General features: G+C 38.4%; 1 protein-coding gene across 1 annotated transcript; it reads left to right on the top strand.

The window, feature by feature from the left end:
• Positions 1-4,688: 4,688 nt before the first annotated feature.
• LOC138905082 (uncharacterized) lies at positions 4,689-15,687 on the top strand. The gene is made up of 6 exons (XM_070193584.1): positions 4,689-5,204; positions 5,927-6,004; positions 6,152-6,512; positions 6,732-7,181; positions 7,632-7,853; positions 15,365-15,687. Exons 1-6 carry the CDS (start codon positions 4,689-4,691, stop codon positions 15,685-15,687), a joined length of 1,950 nt encoding a protein of 649 aa, XP_070049685.1.
• The last annotated feature ends 10,012 nt before the right edge of the window (positions 15,688-25,699 follow it).

Below are 25,699 nucleotides of genomic sequence, written 5' to 3'. Positions count from 1 at the left end.
GTGAAATTCCAGAACTGCTCAGTTTTTTCGCCCAGTTTCTTCTTCGCGTTCGCGAACAATACTTCGCGTTCGTGAAGGTTTGATTTCTGCTTCTTTCGCGTTCGCGATATCTCCTTCGCGTTTGTGAAGGTTTGTCTCCTGCTTCATCGCGTTCGCGATTATACCTTTGCGTTCGCGATTATACCTTTGCGTTCGCGAAGGTTGGCTTCCTCCTTCATCGCATTCACGTACAGCATCTCGCGTTCGCGAAGGCTTGTTGTCTTGATGCTTCGCGTTCGCATCTAACCCTTCGCGTTCGCGAAGGGTAACTCACTGGGCAGATCTCCTTTGTCCATTTTAGCTTCTTTTTGACTCGTTTTCACTTGGTTTCTTCACCATCACTTCTAAATCACTTGATACCTGAAATATGCCAATAAACCTCAATAAATACCTTAGTTTCTCAACAAAATCATACAAAAGCCTAAGTATCAAGAAGAGATAAGTGGGTAAAATACCAACTTATCAAGGAGACAACGGAAGCACATTATGAGGAAGAAGAGGAGGAGGTGCTAGCAGAAGAATTGGAGAACTGGGCTATATCCTTACAAGCAATCAATGGTACAATGAGGTTCAAAAATCTGAGGCTTAGAGGTTTTACAGAACAAAAGCCTCTTGAAGTATTCATTGATTGTGGATTAACCCACAATTTCATTGACGAGGAAGCTATTGTGAGGTTAGGTTGTGAAATCACCAAGATTAGACCACAGATAGTACAGGTGGCTAATGGGAGAGAGGTCCCAACCGACAAGATGTGCAAGGGAATTAAATGGTTGATGCAAGGTGCAGTATTTCATGATGATTTTCTAATGTTCCCTATTGGCAAGAGTGATATAGTTTTGGGAATACAATGGTCGTGTCCTTTGGAAGATATCAAATTTAACTTTAGAAGGTTACAGATGGAATTTGAGTATCAAGGGAAACTGCTCACACTACAGGGCATTTAACCAAGATTCAAAACTGTTGATGCTAAGTCACTAAACAAAATGATAGTAGAAACCTCACAGTTCTTCATGGTTCAAGTGAGGAGTGCAGAAACAGAACCTCTGGAGCTAACTGAGAAATAAGAAAAGGGACATGTACCAGTTTAGGAGTTGCTTGAAGAATTTGAGGGGATCTTTGGAGAACTAAAAGCATTACCTCCTTCAAGAGGTGTGTTTGATCATCACATTCCTGTGATGGAAGGCAGTCCTCCTGTTAACTTTAGACCCTATAGATACTCACATATCCAAAAAGATGTCATAGAACAGATGGTTCAAGAGATGATAAACTGAGGGATTATTCAATACAGCTTAAGTCCCTATGCTTCTCCAGTGGTGCTAGTAGGGAAAAAAGATGGCTCATAGAGGGTATGTGTTGATTATAGGGCTTTGAATAAAGTGACAATAAAAGACAAGTTTCCCATCCCTGTTATAGAAGAGTTGTTAGATGAATTGGGGGGCTCTCAAGTCTACTCCAAAATAGATCTGAGGGCAAGGCACTACCAAATTAGGATAGCATCTTCTCACATTCCTAAGACAACCTTTGAAGACATACTCTGGGCACTATGAATATTTGGTCATGCCCTTTGGGCTAACTAATGCACCCTCTAGGTTTCAAGGCTTGATGAACCACATATTTCAAGAACATCTTAGGAGGTTTATCCTAGTGTTCTTTGATGACATTTTAGTGTATAGCAAGAGTTTGGAGGATCACTTGCATCACCTCAGAGTCACTTTTGAATTACTTGATCAGAATTCGTTCTTAGCAAAAAAGAGTAAGTGTGTATTTGTGTCACAGCCCAAAATCCAACTAGCAGTGATGGCACCTAACCTCACCCGTTGTGTAAGCCAAATAGAAACAATCTGATTCAATTAATATTTAACTGTCTCTAATATACTCCGCAAGGACTGGTAGTAGAAATCATGAGCTTCTAAGATTAGAATTTACGAAGCTGGTGTGAAATAAAAATACGTTATCTGTTTGAAATATATATAAATAGATTTAAAAATTCTAAAGATGCCTACAACAAAAGGCAACCGTGACTGGATCGCAGGTACATCTTCAATACTAACTCCTGCCATGTACAGCAGCATCGACATCCAAAATCGACACATAAGGTGCAGAAGTATAGTATGAGTACAACCGACCCAATGTACTCAATAAGTAACAAGACTAACCTTTGGGTTGGAAGTAGTGACAATCTCAACAGGTGCATTCCAATATAGAAATAACGGTACAAAATTCTAGGCATGCTTTCAAGTTCAGCAGGTAAACTCAATACAAGTAAAATATATCAACTCAAAGTGATACGAAGAATGTGACAGCTCTATATATACATGCCAATGTACATGCTGTATGTGATGCACTACAATGGAGTCTAGTGAACTCACACTCTCAGAGTACTCAGTCACTCAGTAATATATATGGCCAATCCAGCCCAGGAAAGATCCATCCCTCAATATAAAGATCAACTGACACTCAGTAACTCAGTATTGTAGAGGGCCAATCCAGCCCATAAAAAATTCATCCCTCAATATAAAAATTAGGCAACATCCATGACCTAATGTAAATTCTTAGGGAAGATCCATCCCAAATGTAAATGCTTAGTCAAGATCCATGCCCAAATGTAAGTGCTTGGGGAAGATCCATCCCAAGTGTGAATGCTTAGGCAATATCCATGCCCAAATGTTAATGCTTAGGGAAGATCCATCCCTAATGTAAATTCTTAGGCAAGATCCATGCCCAAATGTAAATGCTTAGGGAAGATCCATCCCAAATGTGAATGCTTAGTCAAGATCCATGCCCAAATGTAAATGCTTAGGGAAGATCCATCCCAAACGTAAATGTAATTGCGCTCACTGTAGGGGGTGCAGACTCCGGAGGGGCTCCTTAAGCCCCAGCGCTATAATAAGCCAGACCCATGCATAAATAAATAAAAACATTTTGCGGCGTGCAACCTGATCCCATAAATATCATTCCAAATCTGGCCCTCAACTCACTCAATCAATAATCTCTCCAGTCTATCGGGCTTACAATGTCATGAAAATCGCCCCGCATGATAATGTGATGTATCAATGAATAGCAAGGGAGACTAAGATATGATATGCAAATGACAGATGTGACTGAGTGTAAAATTGTAAATTTAAACCAGTAATTCAAAAGCAATAATACCTATGCGGGTCCTATTAGTTTACAACTATGTATATAATGTAGTCTTGTCCCACATTGGAATAGGAGTAGTATATCCTTGTATAGTATAGCTATAAATAAGGACCTCTTGTATTGTATTGAACATCTAATATCAATAACATATTTTCTCCCATGCTTTCTCACATGGTATCATAGCATTAGTGAGAAACCCGTCGTTATGCATCATTCCAGCGACTTCCGGGAAGAAAGACCTCTTCGACGTGCAATTTTCTGGCGACTTAGAAGGTTGTCCGTAAGCAAATCACTTTTTGTTCGTGTTGGTGAAGATTTATCGATGTGCATAAATTCCAGCGATTCCGGGAAGAGAAATCAGTCAGCGAAAGTCTTTTCCAGGTGACTCTTTTTAAGGTTGTTTTGCGTCTGCTTCGTCTTCATTAGTGTTGTGCAAAATTCAACACTACCACAAGAGTCTTCACTGTCCGGCGACCAAACCCCAGTGAAAATCTCTGGCACCAGCCTCCTCACGTGCCTCCATGCGCCACCAGAAGCTCACATGCGTGAGCTCACATGTCGGCGTGTACGACCACTTCCGACCATGTTTTGAAAAACTTCCTTCAGAACAGTTGGGTCGCCTGGTAATTCCGATCCTACCCCTACTGTTTTCATTTCATTCCGACCATTTGAGTTTTTTCTGGCAGCTACAATAAGATTCTGGCAGCTATAATATTTCCTTATTTTGTTTCTATGTTCCCTTACTCTGTTTCAGTGGATTACAGTTGATTCTTTCTCTTATTTGGTAATAATTTGCAACTATATCTTTGGGATTTGATGCTTTTAGATCTAGAAACATGAGTTCTGGAAGCTCTAGTGCTACTATTAACTCGGAACCTTTAATGGGAGGTTCAAACTACTTAGCTTGGGCTTCATCTATCGAGTTGTGGTGTAGAGGCCAAGGTGTTCCAGATCATCTAATCAAACAGTCTAGCGAAGGAGATGAAAAGGCAATAGCACTTTGGGCAAAGATCGATGCTCAATTATGTAGAATCTTGAGGCGATCTATTGATTCCAAGTTGATGCCCTTGTTTCGTCCATTCTAGATATATTATTTGGTTTGGGCAAAGGCACACACCTTATACACTAATGACATATCTCGCTTCTATGATGTGATATCGCGGATGACAAACTTAAAGAAGCAGGAATTAGATATGTCTACTTACTTGGGTCAAGTACAGGCAGTCATGGAGGAATTTGAGAAGTTGATGTCAGTTTCTGCTAGTGTTGAAAAACAACAAGAGCAGCGACAGAAGATGTTTCTCATTCTTACCCTCGCTAGACTTCTTAATGATCTTGATTTAGTACGCGACTAGATTTTGGCTAGTCCGACTGTCCCGACAGTTGATGAATTATTCTCTCGATTACTCCGCCTTGTTGCAGCACCAAGTCACCCAGTTATCTCATAACAGATACTTGATTCCTCTGTTCTTACATCCCAGACAGTGGATGTTCGGGCATCTTAAACTATGGAGCATAGACGAGGAGGAGGTCGTTTTGGAAGATCTAGACCCAAGTGTTCTTATTGTCACAAACTTGGACACACTCGTGAAATGTGCTATTCCTTACATGGTCGTCCACCCAAAAATGCTTTTATTGCTCAGACCAAGACTACAGGTAATCAAGAATTTTCTTTATCTAAAGAAGAATATAATGAGCTCTTTCAGTATCGAGCAAGTAAGCAGACATCTCCACAAGTAGCCTCAGTTGCTCAGACCAATACTTCTGTTACTGGTAATTCTTTTGCTTGTGTTTCCCAATCTAGTACTCTTGGCCCATGGGTCATGGACTCAGGCGCTTCTGATCACATCTCTGGTAATATATCACTTTTGTCAAATATTGTATATTCACAATCTCTTCCCACTGTTACTTTAGCCAATATATGTCAAACGAAGGCAAAAGGAGTTGGACAAGCTAATCCCTTGTCTTCTATCACCCTAGGTTTTGTTCTTTATGTCCCTGGCTGTCCTTTTAGTCTTGCATCTGTTAGTCATTTGACTCGTGCCCTCCATTGTGGTATATATTTTTTGACGATTCTTTTAATATGCAGGACCGTAGTACGGGACAGACAATTGGTACAGGATGTGAATCAGAAGGCCTTTACTACCTTAACTCACTCAGTCCTTCCAAAACATGTCTAGTTACAGATCCTCCAGATCTAATCCACAGACGTTTAGGACATCCGAATTTATCCAAACTTCAGAAGATGGTGCCTAGTTTATCTAGTTTGTCTACATTAGATTTTGAGTCGTGTCAGTTTGGGAAACATACCTGAGCCTCCTTTTCGTGCAGTGTTGAGAGTCATGCAGAGTCTGTCTTCTCCTTAGTTCATTCTGATATATGGGGTCCTAGTAGAGTCAGTTCAACCTTGGAATTTTGTTATTTTGTTAGTTTCATTGATGATTATTCAAGATGTACTTGTCTTTTCTTAATGAAAGATCATTCTGAGTTATTTTCTATATGCCAGAGTTATTGTGCTGCAATCAAAAACCAATTTGGTGTTTCTATTCGCATTTTTCGTAGTGATAATGCCTTAGAATATTTATCTTCTTAGTTTCAGCAGTTTATGACTTCTCAAGGAATTATTCATCATACATCTTGTCCTTATACCCCTCAGCAAAATGGGGTTGCTGAGAGAAAGAATAGGCACCTTATTGAGACTGCTCGCACACTTCTAATTGAATCTCGTGTTCCGTTGTGTTTTTAGGGCAATGCCGTTCTCACAGCTTGTTATTTGATTAATCGGATGCCTTCATCTCCCATCAAAGATCAGATTCCGCATTCAGTATTGTTTCCCCAGTCACCCTTATACTCTCTTCCACCCCGTGTTTTTGGGAGCACGTGTTTTGTTCATAACTTAGCCCCTGGGAAAGATAAGTTAGCTCCTCGTGCTCTCAAGTATGTCTTCCTTGGTTATTCTCATGTTCATAAGGGATATCGTTGTTATTCTCCAGATCTTCGTAGGTACCTTATGTCAGCTAACGTCACATTTTTTGAGTCTAAACCTTTCTTTACTTCTGCTGACCACTATGATATATCTGAGGTCTTACCTATATCGACCTTTGAGGAGTTTACTATAGCTCCTCCTCCACCTTCGACCATAGAGGTTTCACCCATACCAACCATTGAGGAGTCTAGTGTTGTTCCTCCTAGTTCCCCAGCCACAGGAACACCACTCTTGACTTATCATCATCATCCGCGCCCTACATCAGGCCCAATTGGTTCTCGTCCTGCACCTGACCATGCTCCTACTGCGGACCCTACTCATAGTACACCGATTGCATTTCATAAAGGTATACGAACCGCCCTTAACCCTATTCCTCATTATGTCGGTTTGAGTTATCATCATCTATCATCTCCCTATTATGCTTTTATATCTTCTTTGTCCTTGGTTTCCATCCCTAAGTCTACAGGTGAAGCGTTGTCTCATCCAGGATGGTGACATGCTATGAGTGACGAGATGTTTGCTTTACATACAAGTGGTACTTGGGAGCTTGTTCCTCTTCCCTCAGGTAAATCTACTGTTGGTTTTCGTTGGGTTTATGTAGTCAAAGTTGGTCCCGATGGCCAGATTGATCAACTTAAGGCCCGTATTGTTGCCAAAGGATATACTCAGATATTTGGGCTCTATTACAGTGATACCTTCTCTCCCATGGCTAAAGTGTCTTCAGTCCGCCTTTTTCTATCCATGGTTGCGGTTCGTTATTGGCCCCTTTATCAGATGGACATTAAGAATGCCTTTCTTCACGGTGATCTTGAGGATGAGGTTTATATGGAGCAACCACCTAGTTTTATTGCTCAGGGGGGGTCTCGTGGCCTTGTATGTCACTTGCGTCGGTCACATTATGGTCTAAAGCAGTCTCCTCGAGCCTGGTTTGATAAGTTCAGCACGGTTATCCAGGAGTTTGGCATGACTCTTAGTGAAGCTGATCATTCTGTATTTTATCGGCATTCTGCTTCAAGTCTCTATATTTATCTGGTAGTCTATGTTGATAATATTATTATTAGTGGCAATGATCAGGATGGTATTACCAATCTGAAGCAACATCTCTTCCAGCACTTCCAAACTAAGGATCTAGGCAGATTGAAGTACTTTCTAGGAATTGAGGTTGCCCAGTCTATCTTAGGTATTGTTATTTCTCAAAGAAAATATGCTTTAGACATTCTTGAGGAGACAGGGATGATAGGTTGCAGACCTGTTGACACTCTGATGGATCCGAATTCTAAACTTTTGCCAAGACAGGGGGAGCCGCTTAGCGATCCTGCAAGCTATAGGCGGCTGGTTGGAAAATCAAATTATCTCACAATGACTAGACCCGACATTTCTTATCCTGTGAGTGTTGTAAGCCAGTTTATGAATTCTCTCTATGATAGTCATTGAGATGCAATTGTCCGTATTATTCGGTATATAGAATCGGCTCCAGGCAAAGGGTTACTGTTTGAGGATCGAGGTCATAAGCAGATTGTTGGATACTCAGATGCTGATTGGGTAGGATCACATTCTGATAGACGTTCTACATCTGGATATCATGTTTTAGTAGGAGGCAATTTGGTATCCTGGAAGAGCAAGAAACAGAATATAGTTGCTCGGTCTAGTGCAGAAGAAGAATATCGAGAAATGGCTATGGTAACATGTGAGCTAGTCTGGACCAAACAATTGCTCAAGGAGTTGAAATTTAGTGGAATCAGTCGGATGGAACTTATGTGCGATAATCAAGCTTCCCTTCATATTGCATCAAATCTGGTGTTCCATGAGAGAACTAAACACATTGAGATTGATTGTCACTTCGTCAGAGAAAAGATACTTTCAGGAGAGATTTCTACAAAGTTTGTGAGGTCAAATGATCAACTTGCAGATATTTTTACCAAGTCTCTCACTAGTCCTCGTATTGGTTATATATGTAACAAGCTCGATACATATGATTTGTATACACCGGCTTGAGGAGTAGTGTTAGTTTACAGCTATGTATATAGTGTAGTCTTGTTCCATATTGGAATAGGAGTAGTATGTCCTTATATAGTATAACTATAAATAAGGACCTCTTGTATTGAATTGAACATCTAATATCAATAACATATTTTCTCCCGTGCTTTCTCACAGGTCCCAAAAATATTGGCACGTAGCCTAAATATGATCTTTAACATGAGTCTCGGCTCAATGCTTCTAACATGTAGAGGATATGTGGTTAATGACATGATTATTTGATTATGAAACTCCATAGAATCAATTAAGTCACAATTTCTATGGTGCACGCCCACACACCCGTCATCTAGCATGTGCATCACCTCCAAACAAATCATATAACACGTAATTCAGGGATCTATACCCTTATAACCAAGTTTAGAAGTGTTACTTACCTTGAACAAGCCGAATCAAATCTGAGCAAGCTAAACAATACTCTGAAAAATCCATTCCGCGCATATCAACCTCCGAACGCCTTCCTATCTCCTCAATTCCAAGCAAAACAATCTGAAACCCAATCCATATGGTGAAAATCGCTTCAATCCGAGCTCCATAGATCCAAATGTGTTAAAAATAGCTGAAACCCCCGTTTTAGAATTTGTCCAGGCAAGTCGCATTTGACACCTGAGACTTATAAATCGCATTTGATACCTGCATTTGCCTCTGCCCAGAAAAACAATAATCTTTCCCGACACGAAAATAGGCATAACTCTCTCATACGATGTTTGAATTCGATGATTCTTTTTGTTATGACTCTGTAGTTTCAATACGGATCTAATGCTTCAATCAAAACTGAATTTGGAGCTCATTTGCTTAATGTGGTACCACTTATGCTTGAAGAAACGATGTCGAAACATTCTAGAAATATCCAAATTAAATTCAGAGTATACGCCCAAGTTCAAAATCACCATCCGAACCTAACGGAATCATCAAAACTCCAATCCGATGTCAAATACGAAAAAGTCAATTTGGTCAACTCTTTCAACTTAAGGCTTCCAACATGGAATGCATTCTTCCGAACATAGTCCAAAACACCTGAAAAAAAAACCGACGATTCATACACGTCATAATACATCATTTAACGCTATTCAAGACTTCAAATAGTTGAAAGGGGAATAAATGCTCAGAACGATCGGTCGGGTCGTTACATTCTCCCCTACTTAAACATACGTTCGTCCTCGAACGTGCCAAGAGTTGTTTCTAAATCTCCAAATCATTGTTCCACCTTACCACGCACATACCCGGGGTGATCCCACATCACTCTATTCCATATAGGCCTGATAACACAACCTAATTGAAAACCATTACTTTAACCCTAGTCCGAAAAAAAAAACATAGAATCCAATTTTCAACATCCATAATTTTCTACAAGATACGAATCTCATATCTACACATTGTATAAGTCTCAACAAGATGGGCCAAGCCATAATCATAACCCAAGACGTAATCGCATAACATACCACACAACTCGCATACTCGCAGCACCATGCTCGGTCACAGTAACTACTCAAAACCAACCAAGTACTAGTATAAAACCCCCACATTCAATAGAACCTCATTCTAAAACCTTCGTACACTACCGATAATGAAAGAAACATGCAAAAACGCACAACCACTCACCAGATCAACAGGTCATGGAGCTTCCTTCGTTTAACAAGTACCATAGCCAATTATTTAAGCCAAATTATAATTTATTCTCCTAAACACACCGTAATCAAACCTGATAGTACCCATTCTAGGTCCAATCACCATATATTATCGAACACAACTATTCCACAGACACGCCACACCAATATAACGTAAGCCACAAACTGCGCAATTTGTGCACCCAAAAATGGAAAATGTCTCAAAGAAGAGAACCGTTTCGCAAGTTCAACAAGCACCACCAAAACCGCAATACTTTGAGCTCATCATTCAAGACACATGAATCTAATAATGGTAACCAGCTCTCCTAGAGCTCATATTAACATCAACCATATGGACAACTCATGTACTGTAGTATTAATATCTGGAACCGCACGGACAACTCACGTGCCAATAACATAATTAGTCGGGCATGGTCACAAGCCTCCAATCCAAGAATATAATATAGTTGAAATCAAACAAGTACACATGTATATAATAATTGAAATAAGACTCTTATTCTCCTGGACTAGTATAAATAACACGCTATAGAGTAGGCAAGTGCAAAATGCGCTATCATAACTCAAATCGGCAAGTTAAACGCATAAATAGTAACTACCAACTTTATTCAGGGAATTAGCCTCAGTGTAACCTCAAGTATAGCCCAGATAGTTCTCAACAAAGGTACGAATACGAGAAACGTTATAACTTTATACTTAACAATCAACTCTAGGCATATCATAGACTAAGAATTCTTCCGAGTATGAATACTTGCCCTGATGCCCGCACATGGGCTCAGACCTCACATATATACACACTCATAGCGCATAGCTATCACAAATAATAAACAGAACTAGTGCCTCCACTGAGTTTAAATAAAATACTCACCTCAAACAGGCCGCAACCTTGAAACAATATATTTCTAAGAACTCCCAGTCTCCAAAATCATAGAACACATGAATCACCGTAACTGGTCCCAACTCCCACACTCGAATGACTAACACATCTTTCATGCACGAACATCCCACGAGGAATACTTTTATAATTCTTTCGTGCCACATAACAAAAAATTGAATACTAGCAATCTATCAACCAGATGAGTACCGCAGTATTAATGAAACATCCGTAAGTCAACACCATGCCCGTTCTGAAATGCACACCCTTCTCATGCAATACCAAGTAGTAATAATATTCATCTAGTCATTTGAAACCGCTCATGTTGTCTAAGAATTCATGACCATCCCTTCAAAATCGGACTGTCACCTTATACATGCAAATCTCAATCTCACTCCACGCGCCGCCTCTACTAGGCCATTACATGAAAACACGAGAATCTCATTACCAACTTTAAGTCACAAGCACACTACATAACCAATTGGCTAGGAACCTTTCACATGATCCTCACATCAGTAGGAAATATCCAACTCAATCCGTGGTAGAAACCATCGAAAATACTTTGAAATCTGTTTGCACATAACCAAGATATCATAACTGAATTCTTATAACTCGACCAAGCCACACAGGGCACCAAACCCAAGAATATTGCCACCAAAACATTTGTAGAGCCTCACCACATCATAATTACCCCCATAAATACCACAAATGAGACATCCACTCTGAAAATACCTTATGTGAACTTAAAATTATTCTTTTACCTTTCTTATTCTGGAATGTAGAATCCATAGTCATACAGAATTACCACAAGTCCCGGCACCATCAAATGCAAATCTCAGATTCTATCCATACACAAGTTCGAAAAAATTCTCAATTGCTATATATAAATCTCGAACCAATTAAAACCTTCTCGAGAGTCACCCACTTTGCTCAAATCTAAATTGCATCGCCCAAACGGGCTGAAAGACACATGCCCCATTAGCACAATAACACCCAAAGAAGTAAGCCTACCTTAACACCACCAATCAAATTCATACTTCGTGCGTATCACATCCTTCAAAATAACACCTTAATCATTCCATGATTTTCATATTTTCATAAAGTGCAATGTAACCCGTATTCAGGAATTTCCTTGCTCGAGTCATCCTCGATCTCAACCTCTACAGTCATAATTGATCCACAAGTATGTCTCAGACCAAAACTAAAATTTAACATATAACCATGAAATCAAACCGTCAATAGCAGGCTCCCCCACTTGGCTCAAAGCCACTGATCATGACATTCAATAACTCACAATGCCCATACCTATTACCGTTATGATACTGCAGTGAGATTCAACTAAATTCTTCACAAGCTCATGTAACGCAACCTGTATAGTACCTCAATTCATCTGCTAAGCTCGCCTTCATTCTCGTGATGGTCAGGTCGACTTCCTTGACCATTTCAAATTCAAATCTCAACACATAGAACATACTAGTAGAAAAGAAATTCTCCACACAACATTGTAAGGATCACACATCCGTAAATTACCTCGTATGTGATAACCCGCCTGCTTAGCCTCAAATTGGCATCTCTCTACACCCTTCCGCAGCCACAATTAAACAATATGAACGATCCTTCAACATATTCATACTCGAGACTATATGTCAAATCAAGACAAACACCAAGCACCCAATAGCCCATTTTTAATCACATTCAAGCCATCTGAACACATCCCGCAGTCATATCAAAATCATCACATAGTCATTCAACTACTCATCGAGCCATAAATTCCACTCATAGGGACATTATCGGACGCATAAGTCCAAATGCACAAGTTCTAACAAACAAAACTACCGAGCTTAAGTTGCAATCTAACCGTGGCCTCAAGTCCTCCAGACTAGCCCATCACCAAAACACAGAAAACACATCTCGTACCTCGTTCGTAGAATCATAAGTTATCGATGCACAGATGATACCGAGCGTTCGCATACGAGTACGAGTGAGTGGAATGAATTCAAAGAGGTACGCTTCAAGCTGAATCAATGTTGCACGATAAGGAAAGAAAGATGGGAAGTTTATCCTAAAATACCCTGTAGCCTCTCGAAGATAAGTATGGACGTCCTCATACCGATTTACAAGACTCTACTAGACACTTGCCCATGACTTGTAGAACCTATGAACCTAGAGCTCTGATACCAACTTGTCACGACCCAAAATCAACTAGCCGTGATGACACCTAATCTCACCCGCTGGGTAAGCCAAATAGCAACAATCCGATTCAATTAATATTTAACTAAATCTAATATACTCCCCAAGGACTGGTAGTACAAATCATAAGCTTCTAAGGTTAGAATTTACAAAGCTAGTGTGAAATAAAAATATGTCATCTATTTGAAATATACATGAACAGATTTAAGAATTCTAAAGCTACCTAAAACAAGAGGAAGATATGACTGGATCGCAGGTACATCTTCAATGCTAGCTCCAGCCATGTACAATAGCATCAACATCCAAAATCTGCATGCAATAACTAACCAAATATACTCAATAAGTAACAAGACTAACCTTTGGGCTGAAAGTAGTGACGAGCTCAATAGGTGCAGTCCAATATCGAAATAACATTACAGAATTGTAGGCATACTTTCAAGTTCAACACGAAAACTGAATACAAGTAAATTACATCAACTCAGAATGATATGAGGAATGTGACATCTTTATATATGCATGCCAATGTACATGTTGTATATGATGTACCACAATGGAGTCTCGTGAACTCACACTCTCAAAGTACTCAATCACTCGGTATTGTATATGGACAATCCAGTCTACAGACGATCCATCCCTCAATATAAAGATTAACCGATAGTCAGTTACTCAGTACTATATAAGGCCAATCCAGCCAAGGGAAAATCCATCCCTAAATATAAATAATTAGGCAAGATCCATGCCCATGTGTAAATTCTTGGGGAAGCTCCATCCCAAATGTAAATGCTTAGGGAAGATCCATGCCCAAATGTAAATGCTTAGGGAAGATCCATCCCAAATGTGAATGCTTAGGCTAGATCCATTCCCAAATGTAAATGCTTAGGGAAGATCCATCCCAAATGTGAATGCTTAGGCAAGATCCATGCCCAAATGTAAATGTTTAGGGAAGATCCATCGCTAATGTGAATTCTTAGGCAAGATCCATGTCCAAATGTAAATGCTTAGGAAAGATCCATCCCAAATTTAAATGCTTATGAAAGATCCATGCCCAAATGTATATGTTTAGGGAAGATCCATCCCAAATGTAAATACAACTGCGCTCACTGTGGGGGTTGCAGACTGCGGAGGGGTTTCTTCAGCCCAAGCGCTATAATAAGCCAGATCCAGGCATAAATAAATAAACGCATGCTGTGGCGTGCAACCCGATCCCATAAATATCACTTACAATCTGGCCCTCGGTCTCACTCAGTCAATAATCTCACCAGTCTCTCGGGCTCACAATGTCATAAAAATCGGCCCGACATAATGATGTGATGTATCAATGAATGGAAACAGAGACTGAGATATGATATGCAAATGATAAATGTGACTGAGTATAAATTGTAAATTTAAACAAGTAATTCAATAGCAATAAGACCTCTGCGGGTCCAAAAAATATCGGCGCGTAGCCTAAACATGATCTTTAATATTAGTCTCAGCTCAATTCCCCCAACACATGGAGGATATGTGGATAATGACATGATTATTTGATTATGCAACTCCACATAATCAATTAAGTCACAATTTTTATGGTGCACGCCCACACGCCCGTCACCTAGCATGTGCGTCACCTCCAAACAAAATCATATACACGTAATTCAGGGATTTATACCCTCAGAACCATATTTAGAAGTGTTACTTAACTCGAACAAGCCGAATCAAATCCGATCAAGATAAACAATACTCCAAAAAATCCATTCCGCGCGTATCAACCTCTAAACGTCTTCTTATCTCCTCAATTCCAAGCAAAATGATCTGAAACCCAATCTATATGGTGTAAATCGCTTCAATCCGAGCTCCATAGATCCAAATGTGTTAAAAATAGCCGAAACTCCTATTTTAGAATCTGTCCAGGCAAGTCGCATTTGACACCTAAGACTTATAAATCGCATTTGATACATGCGATTTGCCTCTGTCCCAGAAAAACCTCAATCTTTTCCGATACAAAAATGGGCATAACTCTCTCATACGATGTCCGAATGCGATGATGCTTTTTGTCATGGCTCTGTAATTTCAATGCGGATCTAATGCTTTAATAAAAATTGAATTTGGAGCTCATTTGCTTATGTGGTACCACTTATGCTTGAAGAAACATTGTCAAAACATTCTAGAAATATTCAAATTAAATTTCGGGCATACGCCCAAGTCCAACATCACCATCCTGACCTAACGGAATCATCAAAACTCCAATCCGAGGTTGAATACTAAAATGTTAAATTTGGTCAACTCTTTCAACTTAAGGCTTCTAACATAGAATTCATTCTTCCGAACATATTCTGAAACATCTGATAATAAAACTGATGATTCATACACGTCATAATACATTATGAAGCTATTCAACTTCAAATAGTTGAAAGGGGCATAAATACTCAAAATGAATGATCGGGTTATTACAATTTGCTGCAACTAAGGTTGAATAGTTAGGGCATTACATTTCAGCAGAAGGAGTAGCTACAGATCCTAGGAATGTGGAAGTTGTACAGAATTGGCCTGAATCTACCTCTGTCAAGCAATTGAGGGGGCTTTTAGGGCTAGCTGGATACTATAGGAGATTTATAAGGAACTATGGAGTGGTTAGCAAACCTCTTACTGAGTTTCTCAAGAAAGATAGTTTCAAATGGACAGACAAGGCAGTGGAAGCTTTCAATAGACTCAAGGAAGTGTTGACCACTGCACCAGTACTAGCACTCCCTGATTTTTCCTTGCTCTTTGTAGTAGAGATTGATGCTTGCAATGTGGGAATTGGGGTTGTATTAATGTAGAAAGGGCAGCTCATTGCTTTTCTCAGTAAAGGCCTTTCCACTCAACACTAATCACACATCACTCTCTGTGTATGATAAAGAGTTACTAACATTAGTGATGGTTGTGAACAAATGGTCACAATACTTAACGGGAAGACCCTTTGTGATAAAGACAGATCAAAAAGCTCTTAAACTATTGTTAGAATAGAAATTGCATACTCAGATTCAATTGAAGTGGATCACTAAGTTAATGCGGTATGACTTTACATTTGAGTACAAGAAAGGAAAAGAGAACAAGGCAGTTGATGCTTTGTCTAGGCTTCCTATGATAGAATTAACTTCTATGACCCTATCAACTATGAAGATTGAGTTATTGAACTCGATCATACAAAGCTAGAACCAGAATCCTGAATTGCAGGAGTTGATACAGAAGCTCAAAGAGGGTGAATAGGAAGCAAAAGGATACACTTGAATACAAGAACAATTAAGAAACAAGGGAAGGTTAGTAGTGGGAGCTAATCCATATCTAAGAAAGGGTATTATTCAACTCTGGCATGACACTCCAGTAGGGGGACATTCAGGGACTCACCACACTTACCCTATGCTGCTAGAGACTCTGTTATTGAAGAGGTAGATAGAAGTTTACTTACTTACAGTTGTTGAAGTACCATTTGCAAAGGGCACAACAAAGAATGACTGACCAGGCTAATAAGCACAGGTCTGACAAATAATATCAAGAAGGGGATTGGGTCTATGTAAAAGTCCAACCTTACAGACAAGTTTCTATGGCTGGCCATCATTTTTCTAAGTTGTCTGCTAGGTACTATGGACCATATCAAATCCTTGAGAAGGTGGGAACTGTTGCTTACAAGTTATCTCTTTCTCCTTAGTTGTTGTTACACCCTACCTTTCATGTTTCCCAGCTGAAGTTATGCCATAGGTTTCCTAATACAATCAACCATCCTCTTGTAGTTGACCTTTCTAGCCCCTAGTGCCCTCAACCTTAGAAGATCTTGGATAGGTACATGGTGCAGAAAGGGAATAAAGCAGTCACTCAAGTGTTAGTGCAATGGGACAAACTTCCACCTAATCAGGCCACATGGGAAGACTATCAAGCTCTGAGGATTCGTTTCCCTAGTTTCCTTCCTTGAGGACAAGGAAGCTCTTAAGAGGGAAGGACTAATACGAAATTAGAAAGAAGGTTAAGTTAGTTAGAAGGTTAATAGTGTAAGTGTCTCGTGAATACATTTAAGTCCCTTAAGAGGTCTTATTTATATTTTAGTATTTGCAGAATGGTCCCTACAGGTTGTTACACAATTTTGTCTATTAGCTGAGTGATATAAAGCAAATATAATTATCCGATTGAGGTTATGAAATTAAATCCTTTATAGTTTAGCCCTAGATTTTCCCTTCCTCTTCTTACCTATAGAATTCTCTTCTTCTGAATCCACTCTCATAACAGTATGCCCACGATTGGTATAAACATTACTTCTTTTTATCTTCTCTTATTTTTCGCTTTTGTAATTAGTTTTAAGGTTTAATTTACATTCATGTTGCTGTTATTTGTGTGAAATTGATCTAGTGTTGTATTGGTTTTCAATTATATTTTACTTTATAAATTTGAATTGTGTTTTTCGACCTAGTCGGTCGAGTAGTTCGTTATTGTCTGTTAGTTCTGATTTTTGGTTCTTTGACCTAGCCGGTCGACTATTTTGTATGAATTTGTTAAGTTTGAATTTCAGTTCTTCGACCTAGTCGGTCGATAGTTAAGTCTTTATGTTAGTTTCATGAAAACCCAAAAAGATTTATTGAATCATTTTTTTGTTAGTCGTTCATTTAGTTGTTATTGATCGTGTCTGATAGTTTACCGATGCTAGTTTAGTTTTTGTTTCATGCATTAGCTTGTTATCTCAATCGCTTCATGTTAGTTTGTACAAAAATAAAAAAACAATACTTAGTTCGGTTACCTTTTAAGTCTTCTTTCTGCTGTATCAATCCATAGTTTGGTTAGTTTGAAGGTTTGAGTTTTTAATTCAGCTGTTTATTGATAAAGTTAGAGGATAATTGAGTGTAGGTCCCATGTTTGGTTGCTTTTAACTGTTCTAAAAGCTATTTGGAGTACAATGTTCCAAACACTAGATACATTTGGCAAAGAAATTGTCCTTTAGATCCATTGAACTATTGGGACAGATTTTTGGTGGAAAATCTATCCTTTGGATAGGTTTGACAAAAACGAGCAACAATCAGACCCAAACCTCAAGCTTGACTCTGAGCTATAATGGAGGAAGTGCAGAGGAAATGAGAGAGATAGACATTTGCGAAGCTCCCAAAAATTGGAGCTGTGTAAACTTAAATAAAATACTCTACAATTACAAGCAATCTACTCCTATATATACATACTGACAGCTGGATCCAACTGGACTATGCAAGTGAAAAGTAAAGGTTATAACTAAATATAACTAACTATTGGAAATGCAACTAACTGTCTGTAACTAACTTAACTAACTATTGGAAGCCTAAGTAGCTTTCTCAACTAATTGACTTATACATTGCAGTAATAAGATCCGCTATCTTCCCAGATTAAATACATATCTCAACACCCCCCCTCAAGTTGGAGGGGAGGGACTCACGACCAACTTTCCAAGAAGAGATGAGTGTTTGAGCCATGTGAGTGACTTAGTGAAGATGTCCGCTAATTGTTCATGAGTGGATATGTAATATAGATCAATAAGCCCTTCATTGAGCTTATCCCGCACGAAATAGCAATCAACTTCTATGTGTTTGGTTCGCTATTGAAACACTAGATTTCTTGTTATTTGTAGGGCAGCTTGGCTGTCACAAAAGACTGGTATTTATAGTTGTAAAGTAGCAGTTAGATCTTGCAGCAATTTGGATAACCAAACCAACTCTCCCACTACTTGTCGTGCTGATCTATACTCAACTTCCGCTGAGGACAGTGATACAGTTGATTGCTTCTTGGATTTCCAACTGATGGGGGTTCTCCCAAGCATTATAACAAAGCCACTTACTGATCTTCTAGACTCAGGGCAGGATGCCCAATCTGAGTCGTAAAATGCTTTAACTGTGTAGTCTTTGGTGCTGGGAAAGAACAGTCCTAAGCTGGGATTTCCTTTTAGATATCTCAGAACATGAGTGGCATCTTTCAAGTGCGTGTCCCTTGGGCTCTGCATGTATTGTCTTAAATGTTGCACACTATAGGTAATGTCGAGTCTAGAGTTAGTGAGAAAGTTCAATTTCCCTATCAACTTCCTGTAATGATATGGGTCCTCTAGCAACACCCCATCATCTGCTCTAAGTTTGATTGAGGAATCAAGAGGTGAAGACATTGGAGAGAAACTCAGACAATGATACTCTTTCAGCAAATCTTGAGCAATTTTCCTTTGAGTAAGCAGCACACCATCAGTAGTGTAGAGCACTTCCATTCCCAGAAAATAGTGAAGTTTCCCTAGATCTTTTATTCTGAATGTGTTGTCCAAAAATCTCTTTAGGGAAAGGATTTCCTTTGTGTCTGTCCCAGTTAATATAATATCATCTACATAGACTGCTACAAAGACCATTGAATTTCCCTTTTTTCTGGAAAAGAGTGAGTAGTCTAACATTGAATGTGGGTAGCCTCTTGAACAAAGCGATTCAGTTAATTTGGCATACCACTGCCTGCTTGCCTGCTTTAAACCATATAAGGACTTGTTCAGTTTGCACACAAGGTCAGATTTGTTAACCATAAGGCCTTGTAGAACTTGCATATATAGCTCCTCATGTAAATATCCATGGAGAAATGCATTATTCACATCAAGTTGGTACATATCCCAACCTTTCATTACTGTTATATCAATTAGGGCCCTCATAGTTGTCATTTTTAGGACTGGAGAAAAAGTTTCTGTATAGTCCACACTTTCTTGTTGAGTGTATCCTTTCACTACCAATCTGGCTTTTAGTCTCTCCACTGTGCCATCTTCTTTGTGTTTTACTTTGTAAACCCACTTGCAGCCTATTGCTCTCTTTCCTGCTGGAAGTAGTACAAGGTTCCAAATGTGATTTGCATAGAGTGCTTCAAATTCCTGTGTCATAGCTGCCTGCCATGCAGGATCTAGAGATGCTTCCTCATATGAGCCAGGTTCACAATCATATGAGATATTAGTAACTAATTGTTGACTATTATAAGTTAAAGCATTAAGAGATATATGTTGGGCAGTTGGACTGGATATGATGAATGAAAAGGATGGTGTGCTATCAGTTGATGTAGAGTTAGGAGGAAACACAGTGTGGTTAGGCTGTGACTTGGGAAGTGCAACTACATAATCTTTTAGATAAGCAGATGTTTTGTGTGTCCTAGAAGGTCTTTGTATGATTGGGTTCAGTGAAGGCTGCTGGTTATCATTGCTGGAAAGATTTCTGATATCATCAGACATATGAGAAGGGGACAAATCAATGCCCTGATCATTTGAGCTATATGAGGTGTTGGGTGACTGTGTGTCCATGAGGGTGTGATCAGTAAAGGAAGTGTCAATATTGACATTATTGTAAGGGGTGTTTTCTAATCCTCCTGAAGTAGTAGCAGAGTTGTTTGTTTCATAAGAAGAATGAATGCCAGCATTCTGGGAAATGGCATTGTTATGGCAGTGTTCTCTAGATACATGGATCTTGTTAGTGGCCAGATTCAGCACCTTGTAACCTTTTGTTCCAAAAGGATATCCCACAAACACATGAGGTAGTGATCTAGGTTCGAATTTATCTTTGTGATTTTTGAAAACTGTGGGAAAGCAAAGGCAACCAAAGCTTCTAAGGTGTGAGTAGGTAGGTCTCTTATTATATAACAACTCAAATGTACATTTGTTCTTAAGTGAAGATGAGGGGAGTCTGTTTATCAGGTATGTGGAGGCGAGGATACACTCCCCGCAGTATTTGAGAGGAAGTTTGGACTGGAAAAGCAAGGCTCTGGTTGTTTCTAGTAAGTATTTATTTTTTCTTTTCACTATCCCGTTTTGTTGGAGTGTATAGGGATATGTTCTTTGATGCAGAATGCTTTTTGTTTGTAGGTAAGAAGTGGTTTCAGATCCTGTGAACTCCAAACCATTATCAATCCTTATGGAGTTTACTGTGATATTAAACAGAGTTTCTATCATAGCAACAAATCCTTTTAGGATATGTAGAGCATTGCTTTTGCAGCTCAGCAGATGTGTCCATGTTGATCTGCTATAGTCATCTACAAGGGTAATAAAATATCTGTATTTATCATGAGTTGTAATGTGATATGGACCCCATAAATCAACATGTAGAAACTCAAATATTTTGGACGTGGAGTTGGTTTTTTCTGAAAAAGTCAATCTTGTTTGCCTTGCCATTGGGCAAATATGACATAGAAAGGGTTGTATGGTGGAAAAAGTGGTTGGTATTAATGAGATTCCCCTCATTTTGACAAAAGGTACATGGCCTAGTCTATTGTTCCACAAAAGATCCACAGTATCCTTTCGATGCAAAGAAGTAGAACATATAGAACAACCATCATTATTATTATTTGTATTCAAAGCATTCATATGATTACATAGGTGTCTAGAATCACTCACATTCACTGATGAATCACAAGCTTTAGAACTGGAGTCTAATGAAACAGTAGAAATGTTATTGGGAACAATAGTAAGTGAGTTAGATTGACCAGAAGTACTACAAGTATGACTGACAGTAGCAGCTGGAGAAACAGACGTATTGGATTTGTTGTTGTACAGATCAGAGAAGAGGTATAGAACACTATTACATTTACTAATCTTCAGAGGCCTCTTCAGTGAAGGGGCTTGCAGAAGTATGCAAGAAAACTTAGTGAATATGACAAAGCAATCTAGTTGTACAGTCAAGGAATGCACAGAAATCAAGTTGAATTCGAAACTAGGTACAAAGAGAACCTTTTTTAAGGTGAATTTGGGACTTAGAACTACATCACCAATCAAGGTTACTTTTACTTTATAGCCATTTGGCAGGGTAACAAGGAAAGGACATATCAAGGTTTTGGTATTGGTCAGTGAGAATTTATTGAATATCATATGATTTGTGACTCCAGAACATAAGATTCATGTGTCAGCAACAATTTTAAAGTTTTCACATAATTTATATACAGGTTCAGTAGAGGAAGAGAATGCAACTATACTTGCAAAGTTTACAGCCCCACTGGCTATAATGGCATTTCCAGAGTGATCTTCTGTGTTGTTGTTGCTATTGGTTTGAAAATTTTCTAGGATGATGAAGAGTTGTACATATTTCTCACTTGTCAAATTGTTCACTGCTCGACCTTGCTCACAAGTGTTGCAGTCAACATCTTCAATATTTTCTCCCTCATTTGCTGTACCAAATACATTTGCAGCGTGTCGTTTGCCTCTATTGAATTTGGACTGCTGTGAGCTCTGTGGTGAGTATTGTGGATATCCATGTAGCTTGTAACATTTGTCCTTGGTATACCCAGACCTCTTGCAAAAATCACAGTACAAACGAGATATATTATGAGAGTAGTTCCCCCTAAAAGCATTATTGCGGTGTTGTTATTTGTCTGCTGATTATAGTTTGTTTTGAAGTTGTTATATCCATTTACATTTGTGTTCCTAAAATTGTTGTTGCCATCTCCTCCTGTATTTAAGGTTGTGGACTCCATAAGCAATTGACTCTGTGGCCTCATCTCCCTTTACTTTTCTTCTTGAATAAGGATGGAAAAAGCCTGTGCTAAGGAAGGCAGTGGGTTCATCATAAGGATACTGCCTCTCACTATTGTGTATACCTCGTTTAGTCTCATCAGAAATTGAATTAGCCTCATATCTTGTTCTGCTTTGTGCATACTTGCCTTAGCTCCACATGTACAGTTGCAGGTGTTGCGTGCATTAATGTTCAAAGTATTGAGTTCTTCCCACAACTTCTTCATCTTTGTGTAATATCCAGTGATATCAAGTGATCCCTGAGTCATATCATTGATTTCCTTTTAAATTTATACAATTTAGCTCTATTTGTTTGATCATATCTGTCCTCCAGCTCCTGCCATAACTCTTTAGTATCTTTCACATATTGTAGGCTATCTGCTAGATCTTTGGACAATGAATTTAGTATCCATGAAGTAACCATATCATCACATCTTTCCCATTAGCTGAGCATAGGAGAATTTTGTTCTGGCCTTTTGAATTTTCCATTTATGAATACTATATTGTTCTTCACAGACAGTGCTCTTAAACTCCTCTCTTCCATGATCTGTAACCAGATCCATCAAAAGCCACTGGAACCAGCATAGATCCAGCATTCTCTGAAGGATGCATGTATAATGGATTAGTCAAATCTATAGTAGTTTGTGAGTTTATGTAGCTCGCAGTAGTTGAATCATCCAAGGGTGTTTGATCTCCAGCCATAGTTTCAAGGAATCACTTCAACGAATACAAATTCAATCAACAGAAGGACCAAAACTAATGCAGTACAATCGAACCAATACAACAGTTTGTAGATGAACAACAAACAAACGAATTTTGAACTTAAGCTTAAATCACAATTGAATGAACCCTAGATATCAACAACTGATCAATATCGAGTAGTCAGTGATCGAGATTGAGAAAGAAGCGCGAGAAAAATTATTGAGCGCAAGGCTCCGATACCATGACAAAAATGAGCAACAATCAGACCCAAACCTCAAGCTTGACTCTGAGCTCTAATAGAGGAAGGGCAGAGAAAATGAGAGAGATAGACATTTGCGAAGCTCCTAGAAATTGGAGCTGTGTAAACTAAAATAAAATCCTCTACAATTACAAGCAATCTACTCCTATATATACATACTGACAGCTGGATCCAGCTGGACTATGCAAGTGGAAAGTAAAGGCTATAACTAACTATAACTAACTATTGGAAATGCAACTAACTGTCCGTAACTAAGTTAACTAACTATTGGAAGCCTAACTAGCTTTCTCAACTAATTAACTTATACATTGCAGTAATGCAATCCGCTATCATCCCAGATTAAATACATATCTCAACAAGGTTTGTAATAATAATTGAATGCCACCCTCTCCTATAAAAGGAGAGGTCTTTCTTTCAATTAAAGGCAGATTTTTGAACTATCTTACACCTTCTGGACACATCTTTAATCTCTAAGAAAAGACAACATCAAAGAGAGCGGCTGAGGAACACCAAGAAATACCTCTGGCAACCTCTCTTTACTTAAGAAAATTTTTTTCATAAAAGTTTCCAGGTGCTTCCTTGGTTCAAAAGTTTACATTGCTGGGTTTTGGAGTTCGTTCTTTTTGAGTCTCTCACTGGTATCTCGTTGCTGCTTGGTTGTTGCTATTGGCTATATTATTGCTGTGATTAGTAGCTCGTGGAAAGTAGAGAGCATCACTACTGATTATCTGATTTCTCTACCATCTAGGTATCTCTCAACTTGTAATGTGAGCTTATTTATCATGAATGAATGCCGAAATTTTATCTCCCTACCTAACTGCCTTTAGCTACTTCACATGAATGTTTGGCTCATTGTACTTACTTGATTTGAGATTATGCTATTAGTATTTAGGTTCGGGTATGCTTACATGAGAATTATATATAGTTTCTGACATTTCGAGTCTCGGGCAGAGTAAGAACAATGTTTTCCATGTTCTTTTAGTTTTTCCTCCATAGTACTAAAATTGTCACTGGAAGTTTTCATGTTCTAGTTCAAGGTTTGAGTTTTCAACGGTAATTGTAGAACAACATTCTCTTGAGTTTCATTACTGAACTTGGTTCCTAATTAGTACTTATGTCTTAGTAAAACGAGTGTTTATGCAAGGCATATTTTGTTTGAGATGTTACTGATTCCTTACTCTTCGTATGCCTAAATCATTGTTATTTTTAGGGTTCTAACGTGATAAATAATTTTATGTATCTGGAACATTGTGTAATAGGCAAAGTAACATGCAAATGTTGAATTATTAAGAATTTTCAAGTGTCAAGTAAGTGCAATTCTTATAGTGCTAAGAAAACTTTGTGAACTAATGACCATTCGAACATGCATTTTATTACTTGCACAATTTAGGTGATTTTGAGTCAAGTGACTTGGGTTTAGTTCTAATGTTGCGCTAGGTAGATAAATGAACTTGAGACGTATTTTTGTGAATGGCATCAAGTTTTGGGGCGAACGTTGGTTACATAAAATTGGCATAATTCCTAGAGTTTGGACTGATTCAAGAATAAAAAAGTTGGGTCAAATTGGATCCTCTTAGGCCCAAAAAGATTGAGAGTGTTAGCTGGCCCATTTCTTATTTAATAAGAAGTTGGCTCACTGCTTTAAAAGGCTGTAAACTTAAATTTGCCTTGTTTTCCTTAAAACATAAAGAAAATTAGATTATGTGTCACTAATTAAATAATCACCTTTAATAATTAATTTAGAGTAAGTGGTCCAATGTTGGCGTAAAATAAATATATACATACATATACATACATATATATATTTAGAGTAAGTGGTCCAATGTTGGCGTAAAACAAATATATACATACATATACATACATATATGTATTTAGAGTAAGTGGTCCAATGTTGGCGTAAAACAAATATATATATATATATATATATATATATATATATATATATATATATATATATATATATATATATATATATATATATATATATATAGTCTTACGATACGCGCATTGCGCGTGTACCCCAAATTAATAAATACCAAGCGTGTACCCCATGTCAAAGTATACAATCTATACAAAGATATACTCCTATAATATTAGATAATATAGTATAAATTTCTGAAATTTATAGAATGTTGACCCTATTTAGGAAAGGTGGTGTTATTGTAATTTTTTTGCGCCGTCTACAATTACTACAATTTATTTCTCTCTCTATCTCTAACTCTATCTCTCTCTCTCTATCTCTCCCTTTCTCTATTCTCCTTTATATTCTTCACTAATTTTTTGCTATTTTCTTAAAATAATTGTTGAGTATAATTTTTAAATATTGTGCAAAAAAATCCGATGATAAACTTGAAAACTCGAGAAAACCGAAAAACCC

The sequence above is a fragment of the Nicotiana tomentosiformis genome, chromosome 2 (genome assembly GCF_000390325.3).
Source record: "Nicotiana tomentosiformis chromosome 2, ASM39032v3, whole genome shotgun sequence".
Taxonomy (NCBI): domain Eukaryota; kingdom Viridiplantae; phylum Streptophyta; class Magnoliopsida; order Solanales; family Solanaceae; genus Nicotiana; species Nicotiana tomentosiformis.
Note: the sequence above shows the minus strand (reverse complement) of the source record. Positions and strands in the feature narration are given on the sequence as shown.